Source organism: Leguminivora glycinivorella, chromosome 2, assembly GCF_023078275.1.
Source record: "Leguminivora glycinivorella isolate SPB_JAAS2020 chromosome 2, LegGlyc_1.1, whole genome shotgun sequence".
In the NCBI taxonomy this organism is placed as follows: domain Eukaryota; kingdom Metazoa; phylum Arthropoda; class Insecta; order Lepidoptera; family Tortricidae; genus Leguminivora; species Leguminivora glycinivorella.
Genome location: NC_062972.1, coordinates 34,431,904 through 34,455,245, shown reverse-complemented (window position 1 = coordinate 34,455,245; position 23,342 = coordinate 34,431,904). Strand labels below are relative to the sequence as shown.

The following is a 23,342-nucleotide window of genomic DNA, read 5'->3' as shown; positions in this document are numbered from 1 at the left end:
AACAGTTAAGAGTAGAAATAATTAGGACATATTCAAAATGACTACAAAAAAGATAAATTAGAGTAAGTATACAAGATGTGATAAGCTCTTTTAGGCTGTTTTTAATCAAAATACAATTATAGCAAATAAACACGAGCTCGAACGTAAAATCTGTATAAAAATGTTGAAACCCACAAGTCATCAAATTAGGTCTGCCGATACAAATTACTCTGAATGATATACAGTTCATGTTCTGAATAATAAAAAAGGAACTCTTAACCCCATATAATAATAAAACAATTTAATTTAACCATTCAACATATTATAGAAGTCTTTAAAATTGTATATGACGAGACCAGCCTTAGCCCGTTTTCACATTACCCGATCTGATATCGGACGTCGGAAGGGTTTCAATGGAAAAAATCCAAGATGGCGCCTGTAATGTATGGGATATCGGTCCAACATCCGATATCGGATTGGATAATGTGAAAACGCACTTAGGGCCAGTTGCTTTAAACCACATGACACATCATCGCCACGCAGCAGATGTCTATGGAACTTCCCATACTATCAAATTTAACGAACGCTATAACGGTGACAGACGGGTTGAAGCAACCGGCCCTTCGTGTAATCCAACAATACAAATTCTTCAAGCGATTTTGTGTCTTATTTAAGCAGCCAACCAAAACTAATATATGTGAAATACGCACGGAACAGTCATTTCTCTGTGCCCGGGGTACTAAAACACACATTTTAAAATTCTTGACATAATTTCTCATTTGGTGTCTCTTATATCGATGACGGAGGGAGGAGATGACTGATTTTTTCTGATATGTCGGGCACATTCCTGATGTCTTATAAACTATTTCTCTGACCTCTGACTTTTTATAATTGGAGATCCTCAAGACTGTGTCCAAAGCACTTTCAGGTGTTCTTGCTGGGTTCTTTGACTTCTCACATCCATTAGCTGAGTCACAACATGACTAGACCATATTTGCCAAGTTACGTGTTCAAGTCCATGTTTTTGCACCGTCTACTTGAGCTAAGTACCAATAATACTAGACCATCAGCGGGTCTTTGCTGAGGTACTCGGCGTGTTTTTTCTTCCTTGGCCTTGAGATTCAGCGTCATCCGGAAGCTCAGGAGGCTAGAAGGTGGGAAGCATCTTAGCCTTGAGGTGAGCTACAGGATTAGATCATCTGTAGGCTTTTGCTGAGTAATTCAACATGTTCCTTTGCCTTCTTTCAGATGCGATGCTGCGATGCGAGGTTGCTTCAGTGTCGCGTCTATGTAAGTTTTAAGGTAGCTACAAGATAAAACCATAGTAGGCCCTATACTGAGTGGCACATGTCGAATGTTACAGTTCCTTGGCCTTCATCCTGAGAGTCACAATGGAGGAGGAGCATCATCAAAGGTTGGCTCAGAGTCACATCAATCTTAGCCTTAAAGTAAGAACAGGGTTAAACCATCTGCATATGTGAGTAGAGGGTTAGACCATCTGCAGGCCTTTGCTGAGGGACTCGACGTGTTCCTTGGCCTTCATGCGGAGCGCGGCGATGGAGGAGGAGCGCGGGTCGGGGGGCGGCGGCGCGGGCGCGGGCGCGGGCGGCGTCAGGTAGCTCGGGTAGCCGGACGGCGGGTGGCTTAGGAAACCTGCGGGGAAACCTCGGCTTAGTTATGCTCAACAAACAAAGTGTTCATAGACACAAGATTTTCTAGCGATAGAACTATGTGTTCGTCGTTCGGTGGTACAGTCAGCGGACCACGATCGTTAAGCCATTTAGGCATTTAGGATAGTACTTATGCTACAGATATCCAATTCAACAAGCCAGTGCTCAGATCTGATCAGCAATCGTGGTGCGCTTGTGAACGCGCGTATTGTGAACAGACAGCGAGTACTTGATCGAGAAAATTCAATCAAAATAAATATGGTCGAATTTGGTTTAACACATAGTTTCTACGACTACCTTTTATGTCAATTGCCAGATCAGCTCGTTGGTTACATAATATCAGATTTGTGTGATGTCTAGAAGAATGAGAGAATAACCTAATATTTTAAAACATGTGATCGTGACCCTCATGCAAAATGAAATGATAAGAAGAATCTCTGCTGACCTGGCAGTGCGGTGAGCAAGGGCGGCGCGAGCCAGGGGTCGACGGGCAGCCCGAGGCCGCCGAGCCTGGGGACTCCGCCCCCGCAGCCGTACTCCGACAGCCCGAGGCGCGCCGCCTCCATCTTCTCCTGGCGCCGCCATTTCGCGCGCCTGTTCTGGAACCACACCTGGAATTGACAAAAACAAATGCTGTAGTTCTAATTAATTCGCTATTCTATAAATAGAAATTCTATTCTTAGAAATTCTATTCGATTCTTAGACAGGAGCATATGTAGGGGGATAATGTTTTCTCATTCGATGAAAGAAGCTCAATATGTATGAGCAAACTAGAAAATAAGATCCAGGAATCGGCATAGACGTGGCTTCTTCTCCTTTCTATAGTTCCTTCTCGTCTGAAGATAAAAGGAAGGCATATCTTTAATTATTCTCGAGATCTATGGCGTGTTTATGTAGATACGAACTTTGGTACTATTTAGTCGTTCTTCAATACAGGCACTTTAAAGTTAATGTTACAAAAACCAGCATACAATGTGAGTTGAGTTTGAATTAAAACAATATTGATTGCAGTTATTGTACGAAAAAAATCAACATAAACAGTCATAATCCAATAAACAGCGGATACCTACGTTTGTTATTTTCATGGAAGCACATTTGCCTCGTCAAGAACTACTCGTCATAACAGCTATCATGTTTCCACGTTTGTGTGTTGGCTCCAACGTTTGTACCGGCACAGAGTAAAACAAAGTAGCACATCTTCCGTCCCAAACAATATTACACGACGAGACCACTCTCATAAACACCTGAGAGATATTTAATAAAGAAGATATATGTACCTAATGCCTTGTTTTGTCCGAAATAAATGATTTTTTTTTGGACATCGTATCGTCGATCAAAAGGGAAGGTTTAAACTCAACTTTTTCAGTAGCAAACCTTGTACATATACCTATATGGCTTCCCAATAGTTCACTGAAAAGATCGGTTTTTGCATCTTCCTCAAATAACTTACTTTTCCGAAAAGCTATTGGTAATGATCAAACGGCTAGTTTCGTTCACGAGATTCCAAAACTCCGAGAACAAATTAAATTATTTTCATACAAAACATTTTAATTTATATTTGTGTTTTCAGTTTTGAGATTCCCGAATATGTTACTGTCTGTAGGAGTAAAAACTGTGCCGTTTGTATGGGAGCATGCACTTGGGTGTTGGCTGCGCCCCACGAGCCCCACATGGCACGGGCCGACACCATCGCTCACCCGCAGGGCTGCCACGGCGCCGCGTCGGCACAGATTCATGCCGCGCAACTTTTAACACGATTAGGGCTAATTCGCGTTTCGGCTCCGCGTCCGACACTTGCGATTTCAACTCACACGAGTCGGTGGAAGTTTAACTTACTAGTTGAACGCTGCTGGGCTAACAATACATAATTATAACATGAAGTTGACAAGCGCTGGACGTACAGTCTTACACACACTATTTAGGTTCCATATGAAATAACATAATATATTATCATAATTATGCGGCGTGACATCGACAAATACTTCAAATTGGCTGATATTTATTACATCAGCCTACTTTACTCACTCTAAAGTAAACAAATGTCACACTCGTTTAAAATAACAATGAAATAATATCGCAAAACAAACAGGATAATTTCCCCCGCGAGGCAACCTTGCTCGCGTCGTAAACCGGCGACACGACACGGACACGACAGCGGCGCGACGCGCACGACTCGCGTGCTTTTATTGCTGCTCGGCGCTCACTGAGCCGCCTTTAAGTGGTTAATGGCAATTGGTGAACTTTTGTTGTTCCCACTTTACCTGAACGATAGTTTGGTGGAATCTTTGATTTCATTATTTTGATTTTTAAACTTTTTTCATTTGTTAACGGTAGTTTGTGAGTAGTAAGCTTAGAGCTCGATTCAAATGAAACAATCTGTTATCGCTTGGAACTGGTTTTGACACGACACTGACTTTGGTCTTGGTGATTTGCGCATAACATAACAATTTTTTTTGTCTACAAATAGGGCTAAATTCAACGGCTGTAGTGTAGTATTTACCTACTGGTTTCGGATCTATTAAAACTATAAAGAGGCAAAGTTCTTATTGTTTTTACGAGGTGTAATCTTTGTTATCATTTGAGTCGTCAATAGGATTGCATGTGTAGGGGACATACGTTTTAGCAGACAAGTTGTTAGTGTGTTCAACTGTAAAGTCACAATAAAACCCGAGTGACGGTCTCGACAGGAGTCATTGCCTCGTGGAACTTAACGTGTTCCGACGACGCTCAACTCGCCGAACCGCCGTATATTACCCGAATTTAATACGTTTGACAGCGTGCATGTCCCCGGGAATCGAACCCGGCACGCGACGCCCCCGCATCATTTCACACTACTATTTGACGCCGCAAATATATGATAATGTTCGAAATTGTCCTTAAACTTGTGCAGTGTCGAATATTTTATCGCTTGAAGGAATGCGAAGTCGATGTTTGTTGTCTAGAATGGTCGTGTTTGAACTCTGCAAGGTTATCCTACCAGTTACAGATATTAACGAGTCGAGGACTCAAGTAAATCAATCTTAATATTTTAAAGACGATGGGTAGAGAGTGTGACTACTAAATATATTCTTCGATTTCTCGGACTCATCCTATTTGATTTGTAAAATGTACAATAATTTTAGTAAGTATTAGGTGATCTATAGTACGTCCAATATGCTAATAAACGGGTGTTGCAATATGTTTAGTGTGTATCGCCTTTTGCCGGTTCCATCCTCCGATGTCCTCCTCTGTACGTTAGTTTTCGTGTAGTGTCACCGAGTAGCCTGTGTAACCACTAAACGCCTGAAGCATCAATTACCGATCTTTGATCGTGCGACCGTCTGGTCGTACGGTCGTAGCACCGACGACGACGGCGCGGTGTGACGTGAGCTTGTCTGTCTGTCACGTGATGCTTTTATTGTAACTGCCGTATGAGTAGGTAATAGGTAAAGTAGCTGTTTTTATAGCCCATTTAATACACTAGAATATGTACTTGAGATTAACTGGGAGTGAACGGTTGTCTATTGTTTGCCCGACAGTCATTTAACATAATATTCATTTACCCGAATCTAACTTGCCTGAATTTCATTTGCCCGAATGATTTGTTTACCATAAAAATCATATGACATACTCGTTGTTTATCCGAATATTACCTTCCATAATCATACAATGCCATACTATTTGTTAGCCATATTATTAAGTGCAATAATATGGTTTCATAGAATATTCAAACGCCATAAGCAATTATTGCCATATTAATTGTTGCCCATATTATTACCTAACCTAACCTACTTTCTGATAGCAGTTTATTTTTCCAGGGGTCACAGTTCTAACCTAACCTAACCTACTTTTCCAGCAGTTTCATTCTCCATGGGGTCACAGTTCTAACCTAACCTAACCTACTTTCTGATAGCAGTTTCATTTTCCAGGGGGTCGCAGTTCTAACCTAACCTAACCTACTGTCTGATAGTATTTTCATTTTCCGGGGGGTCACAGTTCTAACCTAACCTAACCTACTTTTCAAGCAGTTTCCTTTTCCAGAGGTTCACAGTTCTAACCTAACCTAACCTACTTCCTGATAGCAGTTTCATTTTCCAGGGGGTCACAGTTCTAACCTAACCTAACCTACTTTCTGATAGCAGTTTCATTCTCTAGTCCTCCTCTCTAGTCCTCTAGTACCTATTATAGTAGTTTTCGATTCTGCCAAAGCACATTGGAAATTGACTTTTCTGGACGCTAATTAGTATGACAAATGATGGTATGGAATGTGGTAATTACGGATTTCGATGATTCTGATAAATGACATTATGGAAACTGACTTTATGGGAAACAAAGTTTCTGGCACTAGATTAATATAGTAAACAATGATTATGGCATAAGATGTTATGAGAAACAATATTATGATTGTTGAATAGGATGGCAAATAAAATTATGGCAAATGAAATTCTGGCAAATGGAGGTATCCCGATTTTTTGTGTTTTAGCAAGGCAGTTATTTACGGTAAAGAGAAATAAAACCAATTTAACTTATTTATGATTTTATTTATGCCTTTTATTTGTGTTAGTATTCATAATCTCCGCTCAAACCTTCGTGGTTTGTTTTAAGACAAAAGCAAAATATTTAAAGAATCAATTCACGGTGTTAGTTAATAAGCGTACTTAAAACCTTCGAGTAACACTAATGAACAAAATCCGCATTGGACCCAACAATTATAGCATTAAGTCCGAACATTAATACTCGGTGCCGATGAATAAAATTAACGAAATTAACAAGAATTAACGCGGACATTTGTCGCGACCAGTTATGGCTATTAATAAGCGCCACTCACGCGATTCCTGCCTACAACCCCCCCTGTATCCTACAAACACACGCGTTGCTACTCTAAAGTAAACTTTTTCCTTCTAAAATTCGGTCGCGTTTAGAATGACGTGGTTGAACAAGAAGCGAGGTTTCGACAGTTACGTGTATCAAATAATTTCTTATTATGATAATGTGTCATTAAGCCCTTGTTTGCCCGTATTACGGGCCACATCGGCGTGGCAGCGCCTAAGCGGCGTTCTGCGTGATATTAACACTTAGCGCTGAACTTTCAGAATGGATGGCGCTGTAATTTTAATTTTCTCGTCGCGAGTTTAAAAGTTACACAAATTGCGTTTATGAATTAGTGTTTTATTGTTGTGAGTCACTGTTTCTAGTTGGCCTTCGTTTCGGCTGGTTTATTAGTATTAGGGAAGCGTGAGCCGGTTGTCGAGCTATAAACACGATACCTTCGATACTTTCTTCCATAACGCAACCGAATTGTATTTGAATCTTTTATTAAATATATCGTATAACATAAGTGCTTTTTATTATTTATTGGTGTTGTTAGATAACTAGACTCCTTTTAAAAGATTTAAATAATTGCTAGTCCACTTTGAAGTATTGTAAGTTTAAATGGACAGAAATTTGCCTTTTATTGCCATCATAAGAGTTTTCATTGATCTTTATTAAACATGTCGTCCTATTTTTTTAAATTTAGATTACAACTATAAACCCTTTTTGCGATAAACTAATCACAGTTGTGACACATCGGTGTTCAAATAATTTTACGTTTATCACATTAAGAAAAGAGTATCGGGATAAAAATGCTCCTGTGAATAGTATCTGTAATGGTCGCTAAGAGCCAGTAAATTGACACTCAACTAAACAAATGAAGAGAAACAACTCAAACACATTTGTCACATTCTGATTGAATAAAACGACAAAAATTGAAATAAAACAACATCCCCGCCCGCGCCAACTGTCGCTCAAAAAACAGCGATGGCGGCCTGACAGCTGTCAGATTTGCGCGCCAAATCGCCGCGCGCTGATTGGCGGAATTTGAATATGATTGCGTTTTGGGTTCGCAATTGGATTAGTTGTGCTTGTTGTGTTTTGGCTGTAATCGACCAGCAAATTGACTCGCGACCGACATATGGGCTCGAGAGGGAGAGGACAAAGCTATTGATTCTTTTCATTACTTTTTACACTTGACTTTGTGTTTGATGAATGTTGATGTTATTTGATGGATGAATTAATGCAAAATAGTAACTAAGTGATCGTTGATTTAAGTTTATTGTTACGTGCGTACACTACATCGTTCTAAGTAATCCGAGTCTCTTTAAGGGCTTCTATTTAAAAGTTGGGGGACACAAAAGTGTTTAGTATTTCAAATATAATGAATTGCTTACAGTATCAGTACGATTATTAAGTAGTGTCTAGTCAACAAAGCATCTAGGAATTCTAGGACTTTTAAATCTAATCAAGGAAAATCAGTATATTGAAGAAGTAGGTACAAGTATGCCCTAATTTAGTAAAATAAGGCCTCACAAACCCACGGGACGCGATAAGTTGTATCAAGGGACCAATAACTTGTACAAGTCGCCCCATTAGCGTGACTGCACATTACACCATACGACACGACTGCACGACACGAACTCGGGACGTCGATGATACGACTCTAAAGGTCTAACGAATGACTCACTTTAATCAAAATATTTATTTCATATTCAAGGTTACAGTTGACAGCGCAGGATTAGCCGAACGCGTAGGGACACAATAGCATCCGCAACAAACTTCGTCCAAAGTACATCAGTCATAATCCGCCACATCAGGCTTCGTAAAACTCTTCTTATTCAACTCAACAATTGGGCTTCATCGAAACAGGTCGGCACACTTCCAGTGACAATATGTAATTAACCAACATAATAAATCAACATTCTATTCAATCAAAAATGTAAATCTTGACTAAACTCTTAATAATAGATCATTGTAGTAGTTTATTATAACTTCTGTATTATGAATGGAGACAAAAGTGTTGTGTACGCGTCGTGTTCGTGTCGTGTCGTGTGAATGTCCGCGTCGTTAATTTAATTTTTATTGCCGCCGCCGGCGCGGGCGCGGGCAGCGCCGCAAACCAATTATACGCCGCTTATACTATTTCACGGATTTCGCTCAATTGCTTTATTATTTACTTAATATTCAATAAATTACTACAAGCCGATTTGGATAAAGACGTGATAAATTGGTTTAAAATTGTGGGTTCTAAACTCGGACGTTCTAAACTGCAAAGAGCAGGAAACATTGTCTACGATGGTTAAAAATTCGCTCGAATTATTTATCTGTCTGTATATATTATGTGTAGGTACAGTCGCCATCAGATATATAAGAGCACCCGAGGTACTCAAAAATATCTGAACACGCCTCTAACGCCTAGGCAATAGATGATGAAAGACGGCGACTTACTATTTGAATTGGTAAATAAAAATAACCTTATCTACTTATGACGTACCTCAAACAGAAACAATTTTAATATTTTAATAGTATTAGTTGGACTCCCCAACGAAGATATGACGAATCCTCCCAAAAACCAGCTCAATCGACACCACAAAAAGCCCCGCACAATTATATTACAGTGGTAAGTAAATAGTTAGCCTCACACAAAACGTCGGCAGAGTTTTATTGCGTTTCATGACGCGAGGGTGTCGCCGCGCTGTTTGACTTGTATGCCCACACAACACAACACACAACTCTGCTGTTTTATTAGAAGTGTGACTGAATACTGTACGTGAGGTCGCAGAGAGGAGCACAAATTTCACCTTTTTTTTAGGGTTCCTTACCAAAAAGGTACAAAAGGAACCCTTATGGTGCGACTCTGTCCGTCTGTCCGTCTGTCACATTTCTAAATATCTCGAGAACTACTTATGCTATCGACTTGAAATTTTGAATAGTTATGAACATTGTTAACCTCTACAAAATTAAAGGACTATTTTTTTTATTTATTAATATTAACTGTTCAAAATGGCAATGGCATATTAACTGTACAAATTGTGCATATCAAAACTATTTTTTATCATTTTTTTGTTGTAGAAAAAAAAAAGAATTATGAAGGAAAATCTAAAAAAAAATACCGTTCCCCCCCCCTTATCTCCGAAGTTTACCAACATACATTTATGAAATTTTTACCAAACATGGCTATTATAATGAATATTACAGGATAAATAAAATCGTACACGTATCTTGAAAACTTTTTTTAATTTAAGTATAAAAAACCTTTCAGATTTACATTTTCAATTTCAACACCCTTGCGGGTGTTTATTGTACCTGTATTTTTTAACAAAATAACAATAAAATTATTAAATTATAGGTATGTTAAAATATTACTTGTTATGTGGGAAATTGAGTCTTGAGGGATTTAGTCAAATCTGTAGAGTTCTATGAATAACATTTTGATGATTCAACTATTGAAAGTTTGTACGGAACTCTCGGTGAGCGAGTCCGACTCACACATGACCGGTTTTTTTAATAAGAGTATTTAATGAAAGTTATTATAGTAAATTACGGAGTCAGTAATGTTATCTCCCAGGCACTAAAATCTTCTAAAACACAAAACTAAACGATTTAATTTTCTCTATGTGATGGCCGTCTTAGGTATCCTTAGGCTTTGGTAATCGCTACCATTAGCTAAAGATAGTGATTGTTTACCTACAATAATAAAAAAAATTAAACGGTAGTTTATTATAAATAATTTCAATCTCGATTTCGACATATCCAACCGACTGCGCCAAATAATGAAATATTTATATGTTTACTAGCTTTTACCCGCGGCTTCGCCCGCGTAATTAAAGTATTCATTAAGATTTTCATTTGGATCCTTAGGTTTCTCTGTAGGTATATTTATCTGCGATTATTTCGATTGCACATAATACTTTTGCTTGCAATGATTGTAGAAATATTACACATCGACCACAGCGTAGGTAATTCTATATACGCTGGGGAAACCTTTATAAACATCCCACATAGCCCGTATTTCGACACTATGATCGGTGGGTAAAAAGTACTTTTTTCTATTATCCCTTACAATTTTTTACATTTTGCTTATACTTATCGCAAACGTAATCTTCAAGCAAGCAAACAACGATCGTCTTAGAGCACATTGATTGTAAGAGACCGCCGACCGATTATCCGTATCCCTCTAACGATACCCATATTATCCGTATCCGTATCCCTATCCCTATCGCTATCGCTATCGCTATCGCTATCGCTATCGCTATCGCTATCGCTATCGCTATCGCTATCGCTATCGCTATCCCTATCCCTATCGCTATCCCTATCCCTATCGCTATCCCTATCGCTATCCCTATCGCTATCCCTATCGCTATCCCTATCCCTATCCCTTATCAAGATGTTTAATGATATAAAACTTTAAGTTCTCGCGCTTTGTACACATATTTAAAGTCACATACAGGTCGAACGCGATTAATTAACATTATTTTTACCTTTTTTCCCAACGTTTCGGCCAGGTTGCACTGGCCGTGGTCGCGGAAGACTGACGTCCCAGCAAAATGTCACCGGAGATGTAAACAACACAAAACTACCCGATATTAATTTACATAAATGTTCGGGGTAGACAAATAAATATAATCTACCCGCTTTTAGTTAATGTTTATTTCCCACCATGTTTATTTTAAAGGTAAAAATAATGTTAATTAATCGCGTTCGACCTGTATGTGACTTTAAATATATGTTTAATGATTTCTTATCAAGTGCTAAAATATAAAGTTTCATGGTTTTATCTTTGAAAATTAAGAAATCCCATACAAACTTTCAACCTCTTTTTCAACCCCTTCATCCCTTTTTTTCGAAATAAAAAGTAGCCTATGTTTTGTCTCAGGGTCTAAAGATTGTCTGTTCCAAATTTCATCAAAATCGGCTGCGTGGTTTAAGCGGGAAAGCGTAACAGACAGACAGACAGACAGACAGACAGAGTTACTTTCGCATTTATAATATTATAGTATATATAGTATATATAGTATATATATATATATAGTATATAGTATAATAGTATGGATAGTATGGATTTAAAAGATATACACGTCTAAAATAGTAGACAATCATACAGAGTGTGTATTCCATACGGGCTAATATCTTAATAACGATTAGTATCGGACCCAAGGAGCTTAACTATATGTTTTCTTTTTGAATAGACGAGATTTTCATCGAGATCCACACGCGGTATACAAGACCAAGTATTTAGCTCATATCAAAAACACAGCCTCCCTCCTCGCCGATGAGATTAGTGTGAGGAGTCAATGGAATCTCCGCGGCGCGACGATACGCGCGCGCGCGGCCGGAACAAGGGTGTACTCCGTGAAGCGTCGCAGTATACGAGTAATGCAATAAGAGACTTTTTCAACAATGCGGTATTAAAAGAGACAGTCACTGTTATCATATTTTTTTCAAGGCTATATGTTGTTGGTTATGTTATATATTGGTTTGTTTTAGGATGGCGTTGTTTTCTATTCCTAAGTCGACTTCTATAGTTCAATCTTCTATCAAACTTAAATTCAAAGACTGCATAATTTTTGCATTTCAATACAATAGCTGCGTTAAATACCAACCTACCTTCTAAATTAATAGAATAGCTACTAACAATAAGTTATATTAAATAAATTATCGAGATATTAAGTTTGCTTTAATTATACCAATATGTACGTATTAAATTAACCCATTAACGGCTGAATTTTTTTCATGTCTCCGATTTTGATGATTTTCATATATGTTATTATATTGAACCTAAGAAATAAAAATCTGAAATCAAAATTAAAATCGAACTAGTAGAAAAAAAAATATTTACTGATGCCGTACGGCATCACTAGCCGTCTACCGTGTCTTTTGAAATAAAAATTATACTTTTTATTTTTAGCATTTATTATGAGAAAATACAAATCAGGCATATAAATTTTACAAAACAATTATTGCGTATGAAATCTGTAATTACATTTAGCACACAGTCCAACGTTGCACTTGGAGCATTGCAATCTCGATTGGCTTTTACAGTATTCGTAGCCACATCTACGACGCACACCCTCAGGACATGGTATTAAATAATGAGCAATAGCATCGTATCGCAGCTCATCGGAAACTTGGCAACCAGTCTTAGATTGTCGCGAAGTGAGAGGGTGACCAGGACCTCGGGGCAAGTTACGGAATCGCAACAAATATGTTTGAACAATGTGATTGTAGTCGTCGAGATCTTCGTAAATTACTCACTGATGCCGATGACAAGACAACCTTACACCTGGCGTTAAGCTGGCGACCGCTTAGGTTATTGAGCAAAGCCCCATCGTCTTCATCGCCCGAGTCCTCGTCAGAATGAATATTGGGTTCAGGAGGTTCCACAAATATTTGGTTGACTTCATAATCAGAGTCTTCTTCTAAGATCGCCAGTGCCTCGTGTAAAGTACAGTTCCTTACAAACAGAATTAATAATCATTAGAATAAACAAACATATACATAGGTAAATATATCTAAAAAATACACATTAAAATGTAGAAAACACAAAAATATATATTAATTTGTAAAGACACGGTAGCGGGCTACCGGTGCCGTTTGGCATCGGCATCAATGATTTGGTCGTAAAGTAAACAAAAAGTGTGTTTACTTCATTATTTCTTTAAATAATGATTCTATATTGTTTACTGACTTTGCAAAACACAAAAATAATCACTATCTATCAGAAATAACAAAATTATGAAACACTTACTTGAAGACACCGTCCATTTTTGCACATTTTTTCCAACACTGATGTTTACCTCAATCGCACTCGCGCAATATGCATTATGGTTGGCTATTGGTTCGACTAATCAAAAGACACGTCCTTCCTAGGCCAATATGGCATAAAACATCTTGACCAATCACAATAACCGCGTAATGTGGCGCGAAAGTTTAAACGTCTAACAGGTGATGCCGTATGGCACCGCTAGCCGTTAATGGGTTAAATACCAATGGCATCGTTTTTATGACTTAGACGTGTAGTCAAGTTATTTATAAGACCCCTATTAGAGACGATATAATATTTACCTTGACTTGTCATGCGCAATACACGTCTGCGTTCAACTTTAGCTTTCTTAGAATTTTCCAGAAAGGTGAAATATTATTCTGAACAGATATATTCTGACACAAATTGGTCTCAAAATATATTGGTAAGTACTTAACAATGTAAAATGTTCCTCAGTTTGGCTTGTCATGTAGTAAAGTGCTTTTTATTTTTATGAATTTTGATTTTTCTCTTTGGATTGTATTGTCATCGTTATCACTAACATACATAAGCTGTAAGTATTAGGTACTTTATATAGATAGCACAAATTAAAGCTTTTAGAAATACAGAGTCCTACTTACGAAACAAGATAATTTTGCTTCTGCTGGGGAGAATTTAATTTAAAGCGCTATTGTGTCACATACATATTGCTTGATATCAAAGGTAATGCCAAATGCCAAATTCTTGGTTTCCTTCAACTTAAGTGCGTGTTTATCCGAATTATAGATATAATAGTCACTAGACTAACTATGGCTCTCGGAGCTTAGGAATCTTTTTCACCTCAGAACCATTGCTAAGTTCCCGGAGTCCCTTGGCATTTTTGTGGATATAGGCAGAGCTGGTTCTGTTTCTCTGTAATCTCTGCAGATTTTAAGTAAGACCTTAGCTATGGCGCTCTCCGCTATAAACGCTATAAATTTTACCCTTCTACCGTCCGATCTGACAATGTCCGAGTGTTACAAAAATACTTGTATTCCGCACGCGCTGCCTTATCGCCGTGCGTCTGACAGGTGACGACTGCTATTTTAAAACTCCTAACCCAATGTACAGTCTGCCTGTGGCCCACTCTGTCAAAAACTTATAAGAGCTTAGGTACTTGTCAAGCCAAGTAATTGCTACAAGCTTAAACTTTAACTATAAAACCTGTAGTCAACATATTATCTATTTTGGTTCTTTTATTACAAGAACTATTTTAAAGGAGAAATGTTGCGAACAACTTACTAATATGCGACAATGCCACATATTTTGATTAAAGTGCGACTGTGTCTGCAATATCACATTTAAGCAATAGGCAGGTTGAAAGAAACACACTCTTAGGAGTGGCACTAAAACTTGACCAGTTTCTTGTACACTGCCAATCCCTGCTGGGAAACAGGCGTGAATCTAGGTATGCGTGTGTGTATATAATTCTTTCAATGCGGCTATGTCATATAATATAAGGGGAAAGTATCCTTTGTCCTTGTGCCCATGTAGCCATACAACTGAACACTATACGTTGTATAGATATATTCGTGAAGCATGTTTTCCGCGTGGCGAGCCGACATCGCTTTGTTTCTTCGTTTTCCCGGCGCGGCCGCCGACTGTCGGGCGGACGGTTGGCTGCAGCCGATTGATTGCTGTCTGTAGACCGCCTTAATTGACGTCAGGAATCTGATCCGCAATGCTGACTGCTGACTGACATACCTAAACTTTACTGCAAAAATTAAAGGCGCAGTCATAGTTATTTTATTTTTTAAATTCTTAATGTCGTATAAAAAGACCTGACCAAAAATAAGATGCAAAATGATATTTGGTTGATCAATGACAACGACATAATCCCACTCGGCTGCTGACTCACGAACTTGATTCTTTATGTGTATCTATCTATTGAAACTATTTCATCTTAAAATGCATATGTTAAAACTTTGTAAACTGTTCCTTAAAACTGCTCCTGAGCAATTCATAAACAGCTATTTATAGACTCAGCTACTTATTCATAAACATTGCATTCCAAATTTGGTTTTGGCATCAGTTTTTAAACGAACAAAGAGGGGAAGCTGTTTGATTATTACGCATGTTAACCAAATTACCTTCTTTGTGATGAAAGTTAACAAATAAGCAACAATAAGGTTGTCCGCGCCACGCACGCAACTTGTAATCGACTCCCGACTCCTTTTGATTCAAGACTCGCGGCGGCTTGCCGCTGACAATATAATAAGCGGCCCGCCTCATCAGAGCCCTCTGACACAACATTATTACTCCGTCCCAAAGAAAAGTAAACCTTAACTCTTTACGACAAAGTCTAACTTAGTTTGGGTTAGAGTTGGTGTCCCGCAAGGCAGGTTATTGGGTCCGCTGGCTGCAAGTCGGGCAGCTATCTCCCTCGCACCCGTTTTTCTTGTATAAGTGGCGTTTCTTTTGTTTGTGTTGGGCCGGAGGAGGGCTCGCGATCGATGGAGACGCCAAGATTAGGTAACCGTTCTCCGTACATAGAGGGTGATGGAGGCTTTATTGCTTCATTGGGAAAATGGCGCCAACAATATTGAGTCATGGATGTTAGAAAACGATTGGAAGCGTAGCAAAATATTAACAGTTCGTCGGTTTAATGACATCAAATTTTATATATTTAAAAGGCAGAAATAATGTCTTGTTTTTCATACAATATTAAGGTGACATTAAGGTGATATCCATCATTCCTATACCTGTCGCAACACAGTATACGTAGATATACTACATAAAAAGTCTTCCCCGTCCAATTCAAATTACGCCAAACCCTTGACAAAACTTATGAGGCGTTTTCTTAAGACACGATTGAAAAAGAGATAATAATTAAGAAGCCTCACTCTGGATTTTAAATTATTATGTGTCAAGAAAGGTTCGTGTAATTAGTAATATTATCCAAAAACAAACATTATCAAACAAGTCCCCGAATTAACTAATAGATTTAGTTGTTAAGGCACAAACCCGTTTCGCCCTCACTACCCTCAACATCCATCACTCAACCGAGTTCATCCACAACCAAATTAACTCTCGACAAACGGCGCCCCCTTAACTGCGCCTCTCGCGCTATAATTGACTTTATTACCACTCAGCAGGGTTTAATTTCGAATAAACTATCGGGCGGTGGCTTTAATCCGGAATCAACTTAGTTACGGCACAGTAAGGTTCAATTTTGGGCGCAGCGCGCGCGCTCATCTCTTGATTTCATTCTATCTTCCCATCATTTAGCGATGGTTCATTCTAGAACATCACAAGCGCCACTCGGACTTCACTTAACTCTCAACGTTATTATTGCTTTCTTTAGATTGATATTTGGTCGTGGTTGGTGTGAGCGAGCTTGCGGGCAGAGGTCGGCGCTTTTATTCCATTCATTAGGGCGATATTTGCGCGCTATTAGGCGTAAGTAAGCGCTTTTTATGAGCGCCGCCGCTCGACGTGTTTAATGCTAGCTTACTTCTCATAGCTATTCAAATACAAGTACGAGTATATTTAATGGGAGCCAGATTTGACATGTTTTTGTGATAACCCCTTCTTACCTGTTGTAGTTCTAATTTGAACACATATTGTACATATACGCCACATGCGATAAAAGGATAACGTGTGAACTTTGTATAGTCTGTCATGTTTTGCTACTTAATGTGATAAATTTAACTTAATACATATTAGAAAGTTCGCGAGGTCTGTACTGTGGAAATTTTCTTATATATAAAGGTAAAACTTACTCAAGTATATAATTTACAAGTCTTACATACAAGACTAACCCAAATCATATGTATGTAATTTTTAAAAAAACCTAATTAATAAGCACAAGTAATTTGCATTTGTTTAAAAACTTCAAGAAAACGCTTCTTATGTAGTTCCTTTTTGCTCTAACACTAATAGTGTCATTTGATTATGTAGTGGCAGCTCTAGTTCCTCAGAATGAAATAAATCATCTAAGTAGATAGAATACCTGTAAAAAAATACTTTACAATTTACTTTAAAATGTCAACTTGAAAAAATTAATTCCTGAAATGTAATTCCTGAAATGATCGCAGCAGTTATTATGAGTAACCGTTATTAGGTTTGTTCCAAACCCAATAAGCGATCAAACGGCGCAATATCGCGCAAATTCAATAAAAACTCCAGCAAACAGTATATCTTCACGTTATTGCAAGGCGGCGAGGGGTGGGACACCGAGTATTTATACTCGTACTCGTAATAGCTGATATTTTTAAACGTCTTTCGACTTCGTAAACAATGGTGTATATAATATAATCTACTGGGCAATCAGGGGTCATTACATGATACCTATCGTAGTTAAAACTTAGACTTTTAGTCTATTATAACTAAATATAAATTTGTGGACTGGCGTCCTTTCCTCTACAATTGATTAATCTCACTTTGGGAATTACAAACAGATCTGTAGGCAATAAAATCAATCCGATACTTCCATAGCAGCCTTGGCAGCGTCTCTCAACTCCACTTATTCATCCTCCAACCCGCGGTCCGACATCTTGTAGCGAGTAGTAGTTTGGTAGGACTACACTCGGAGCAAAACCAGTACCGGGTTCCTACCCTACCCTGCTATACGAATTTTTCGCGTATTTGCGGCGGAGTTTCAGTAGAATTAAATAAGTGGGTAATTTGGACCGTATATCTGGCAAGCAATAAATCTGGCGCCCAACGTGGGGCCCATGAGGATGAACATACTCATTTATCTACTCCTTTACTCGTACTCTAACTAAAGTCTTGTGTCCCATCCCTAGCGGAGCGACCCCTAATGGAGTGTTTATTTGCTGGGTCGTAATTGCGCCGCTCATGCGCGATCGCAAACACACTCTTATTGAAGAATGCCCCACCAGCCTGCCTACCCAAGATGCCAGTCGTTTACGCCGAAGTGAAAAAACAAGTGAAATCTCTTGATGGAAGAGAAGTGATATGAAGAGATTGCTATCTTTGCTACGGCGTAAGTGAATAACATCTTGGGTTTGAGTAGAAATCGTACATGTATTATTTGAGGTATTCATAAACAGACGTTTTACATATTTATCCCACAGAGAAGTATACGTTGTATAACATAAGTTAGATACAGAATTATATTAGAAATAAATTGGTTCGAGACAAATATACGGATGTAAGAAAGAGTTATTTAGGCGATTATTCTATTCCGAAATTAGCGAACGCACGCGACATTTTTGAAAATGTAATGTTGGTTTGTGTTTACAAAAAAACTTTCTTTTTTTGTGTAGAGCGCTTCAAATTATATTCCTATAAGCTAACTTGTCATTCAATCAGTTGATTAACAAAACCAATACACCTTCAAAGCAAAGTTGAATCATCAAATCAACCCGTCAACGTAACATAATAATTAGAATACGACAAAATAAACCAATTCCGTGTAATATCAATTACACCATGACATAGCGATTTCAAACAATTACAGTGTGGACAGTCGCTTTCAAACGCAGTCGATTAATTTGGACCCCTTGATGGAGTCGTGCACAAAGGCTTACGTGGAAAACAAATTACTTAGCAACATTGTTGCGGGTTTTTTGTCCGATTGCAATCACTAATGAATTTGTCGTATGTGACAGGCACAGGTGTTTAAAAAAAAAATTGGGAACATCATTTGTAGGGTACACATGGTGTTTCAACCGCACTAGTGCGCAAGTCAATGCTTTTACGTGCCTATGTCAAAGCTTCACAGGGCCATCAAACTTTACGAACAAATAAATGATTTCCAATTTATTGGGTATTCAATCCTCTCTTCGGTAGTTTCTTGCTTTTTTTTTAATGTACTATCTTGTTGGAACTTACAGACTCAAGTCAACATAGACCAGCAACATTCTGCCTCGAGTACTTCTTAAAGCAATATCGAAATAAATACTGTGTTGAATTGCAATACCTCCTAATTCCCGGAATTTATTGTTTTGTTTTTAAATTTAGAACCCATTGTAACATATCTCTACCGCTTCTTTCCGCCATCGCCCTACGCGGCAACATTTCGATCTCCATCATTTAGATGGCCGGCAGTCCTCAACTGTGCTTTTCTCCAGAAACTTCCTGCCCCGCACAGCTAAACTGTGGAATGAATTGTCGCCAGCGGTATTTCCGGACCGATACGACCTTCAAACCTTCAAGTAAAGAGCGTAGACCCATCTTAAAGGCCGGCAACGCACCTCCAACACTTCTGGTGTTTCGGGTGTCCATGGGCAGCAGTGATCGCTTACCATCAGGCTACCTGTCTGTTCGTTTGCCTTCTATCCCATAAAGAAAAACAAATAAAAGTTTAAAATAGATTTTGAATATGTACAACCATTTGTACACGAGGACTGAGGAGGATAGAGTGGACGGGGAGGTCACTTTCAGTAGTATGTAGGAGAAATGTTGCCATTAGTATTACCACAATTGGAAGCTCTAAATCATCAACAAATGATCCCCCGCGTGAGCGTGGGAGAGTAGCGAATGCGGCGTGACACGCGTTTAGCTTACTGTTACACGCAATTAGGGCACGCTGGCGGCTTGTGTGCCCTACAACAGAGGGTGGGACCGCCAGAGAAGTTTGATGGTTGAAAACCAAAATAAATATGCTGCCACGTCTTAAAGGTAAAATCTTAAATGTGTACTAACCTAACTTAACCAGTAGTTAATGCTATAAGTTTATCTTACTTCAATAAGTAGACTGAAAAACGCTGACAATTATTTGTTAACTGAAACCTGAAACCGGTTCTACGTGAAAACGGTTTACACATCTTAGTTTTTCAAGTACATAATTATGTAAAAGACATTGCTAAATATCAAATGACGGTAAAAATGGAAAACCTGCAACCCCATTTCTGAGTTTCAATTTGCGACCTCTCAAAACATTGCACAAAGAAAAAAGTAATTAACTTTATATTAGGTTTACACAAAGAAACGCAGTCGCAACTAAAAGGCGGATAAACAAACGGATCAATCGCAGCTGAGCCCAACGTTCAACAGTCAAAAACAAATAGCTTATTACTGCTACCAACTTTATTTGGTCCTTGACTTTCCGCTAGTGACCTGCATGAAACTTTGAACCTCATTTTAGTATAGTAAGCTATAATTGTTTTTAATGATTTTTATATAAATTTGTAGCGTATTTTATCAGCTTTTGAATGATGTAAAAATCATTAGCGTATAAATATTTTTGCTAAACAAGATATCAGTTTTTAGGAGAGAAGGTGTTGTATAGCAGCAGCACCCCACAGTCAACCCAGTCTGGCCGTGGCCACGTGTTGCCGCGTGGCGCTGATGAGGCTTGCGTCGGCGCGCCGGCTCCGGTTACTAATGAGAAGGCTTATTAACTTCACTCAAAGTTGCTACTATTTTGGAACTTGGCTTTATGGGGTTAGGAGTCATTTTTGTATAGTTGGAGTAAGATGTTTCAAATATTTGGTTAAACATCAAGAGTAATTGTTCAGTTATTTAATTTAAAATGCATAAATACCACAAATCTAGGTACCGCTACAACTCACTCATGGAAGTATAAATATCTGAGTGATATTCTAAAATGCAAGCGTACCAAGAAACATCGGCTAACTTATTTAAATTCGTGCGAGTAAAATTTCGACCACTTTCACTCTTCGTAATCTCCGTAGATCAAATAATTACAGGCTATTAAGCTCAAGTTTTTATACCTACATATATGCGTGAAGAACTTGTATGTTGGCGTAAAAACCCATACAATAGAAACCAGCAATCATCGCGTATGTTACTTTGTATAAAAATCCCAATAATTACGTGAATGTGCAGAAATAAAGAGTAACTAGTTAAGGAATCATCACCATTAGTCATTACGCTAATGTTATCCGTGGCTCTCTGAAAAGTAGCGGGAGCTGTTTTCAATCCAAATGGCATCCGTTTAAATTCAAAGTGTCCATTGCTTGTACTAAAGGGAATTTCACCACCCCCTTTCTTCCCGTGGGTGTCGTAGAAGTCGACTGTGGGATATGGGTTAAATTCTGGCGTAGGCGAGAGGCTGGCAACCTGTCACTGCAATGTCACAATTTGGTTTTTATTCAACCCCTTTTTGCCAAGAGTGGCACTGAAATTTAGTAGTTCATGTCATTGTGCTCTGCCTATCCCTTTATGGGATACAGGCGTGATTATATGTATGTATGTATGTAAAATAAAACTGCTTAAAATGAATTCGTGTCAATTAATCTGCAAGTAATTAGTTCAAGAAAATGTCTTCCAATCCAACATCAGATTCTAGAAATTACTTAAGCCCAGCCGCACCCTACACTTACCCGTCTTAAAGGGGGTGTTCAATAAAATTTCCGAGGCAGTACATAGATGGCAGTATATATACTCTATATACTTTGAATATGTATAGCTACGAAAGCACAGACAGGCCGACGCTCTAATTAATTTAGTTGGACAACGTGGAGACCGCTCTTGGCTATTTTCTTTAGTCAACACGGGAAACAGATTATTATATTTTGCTTGTATTGTCTAAAACTTGAGTAGTTCAAGTGCTCTGCCTACCCCTTTATGGGATACAGTCGTGATTGTATGTATGTATGTGTATTGTGTTTGTCATTCATTACGTTCATGCCACAAGTTTGCAGTAAAATGAGGCTCACTAAACATTTTAAACTATTGTTACTCATTTTACACTATAATACAAGTAAATATTTTATGAACTGGTTAGATGAAATTATCGAGTAGATTGGTGATCACTGAAATAGTATTTTAAACCATTAAAAACACGCATGTAGTAAATCAATACTTGTGTTCGCCTAAATACCCTTCACAGTTAAAAGCAAATGACACGCCTACGGATAATAGCGCTGTTTACATAAGAAAATGTAATTGATATAAACCAGATGTAAAATTTCAAGTCAATTTAAACTAAAATGTATTAATAATATTCTTCTGCCTTTGTGAAATAGTCAATGTTGTGTGAAGCTAACCCAATCCAAGTTGTACCCGAATGTGTTAGTGTGATGTCTCCTTGAGAGCCCGAACTCGCAAAACTCGCGCTAATTCAATCCGAAGCCGCCGCCATACTTGCCGAGCTAAGAGGTTAATTACTATTTGTCAGCTCAGACCTACTCCACCCAAAAACGACGAAACTCACACCCGAAACCAACCTAAAACTCACTCTACATCAAACAGTTTAAAGTTCGCTTTCCAATGGTAAAATATGGAGATGTGATTCCAAGTGCCAAGCTGTGCAGAATCTTTCATTTACTTGAGTATGATTAAGTCTTTAATAAAGCGCGAGAGGGCGCTCGGGACTAATTAGGTAATTATGTAATTAAGCGATTTGCTTTGCTGTTAATTCGTTATTACCGCAAAGCAGCGTTTCTTTTGTTTTTGATCAAAATGGCTGGCAATTTAATTAATTTATTGTTATTAAAATCTCCAGAGAATTAAATACAACACTAAATTTATTTTTTAACGAATAAGCAAACTTTTTATGATTTATTTATAGCCCGTAAGGTGGAGTGAGCGAGCGAGGTGAGCACCCTAAAGTTATGGAATGGTGTGCGTAGAACGACTTAGTTACACTTTTGGAAAGAATACGTTTACGATATGAGAGTTTGTCACGCGACGCTAGGCGCTTCTTTATTTATTTTTTATTATGCTCACTTTGTCTAGCCATTCTAAAAAGGTGAGCTGTGTAAAAAACTACACTAGGTACCTACTTGCCGAACATTTGCGAATATCATGAATGACCTTTGTTAGTATTTGAATAGCTACTTTCACAAGAATTTAAGGTTTATGGTCCAAAACATATATTTTTCACGTGTATCATCAGGGCCCGTAACTTTCATGCCGATGACATCAATTTGACGTCACGCTACATATAGAATGATTCAAATAGTTCTATTGTAATAATTAATCATTATTCATTAATCAATTTAATCGATTACAAATGACTTCAAAAGTAAGCTATTCATACGTGGAATAATTAATACCTACTCGATATGTGAAACGAAAAGGAAACAATTTGTTTTGTTTTTATAATTTATTGAAATATGGTAACAAAACTATTTAATAAAATGTATGTATAAAAAATAAACAAATAATTTAATTTACTTTTCAAGTATCAAGTAGGTATTAATTATTTCACATATGACGAACGACTTGCCTCATCCTTTGTA

General features: G+C 38.1%; 1 protein-coding gene across 1 annotated transcript in view; it reads right to left on the bottom strand.

The window, feature by feature from the left end:
• Window positions 1-403: 403 nt before the first annotated feature.
• The window catches only part of LOC125239594 (retinal homeobox protein Rx1-like), a 49,437-nt gene continuing 26,498 nt past the window's right edge, over window positions 404-23,342 (bottom strand). Inside the window, exons 3-4 of the mRNA XM_048147213.1 lie at window positions 2,095-2,260; window positions 404-1,632 (exon numbers count right to left, since the gene is read on the bottom strand). Of these exons, the coding sequence (XP_048003170.1) occupies window positions 1,469-1,632; window positions 2,095-2,260 (330 nt within the window). The 3' untranslated portion in view covers window positions 404-1,468. The remainder of the gene's footprint in view (window positions 1,633-2,094; window positions 2,261-23,342) is intronic.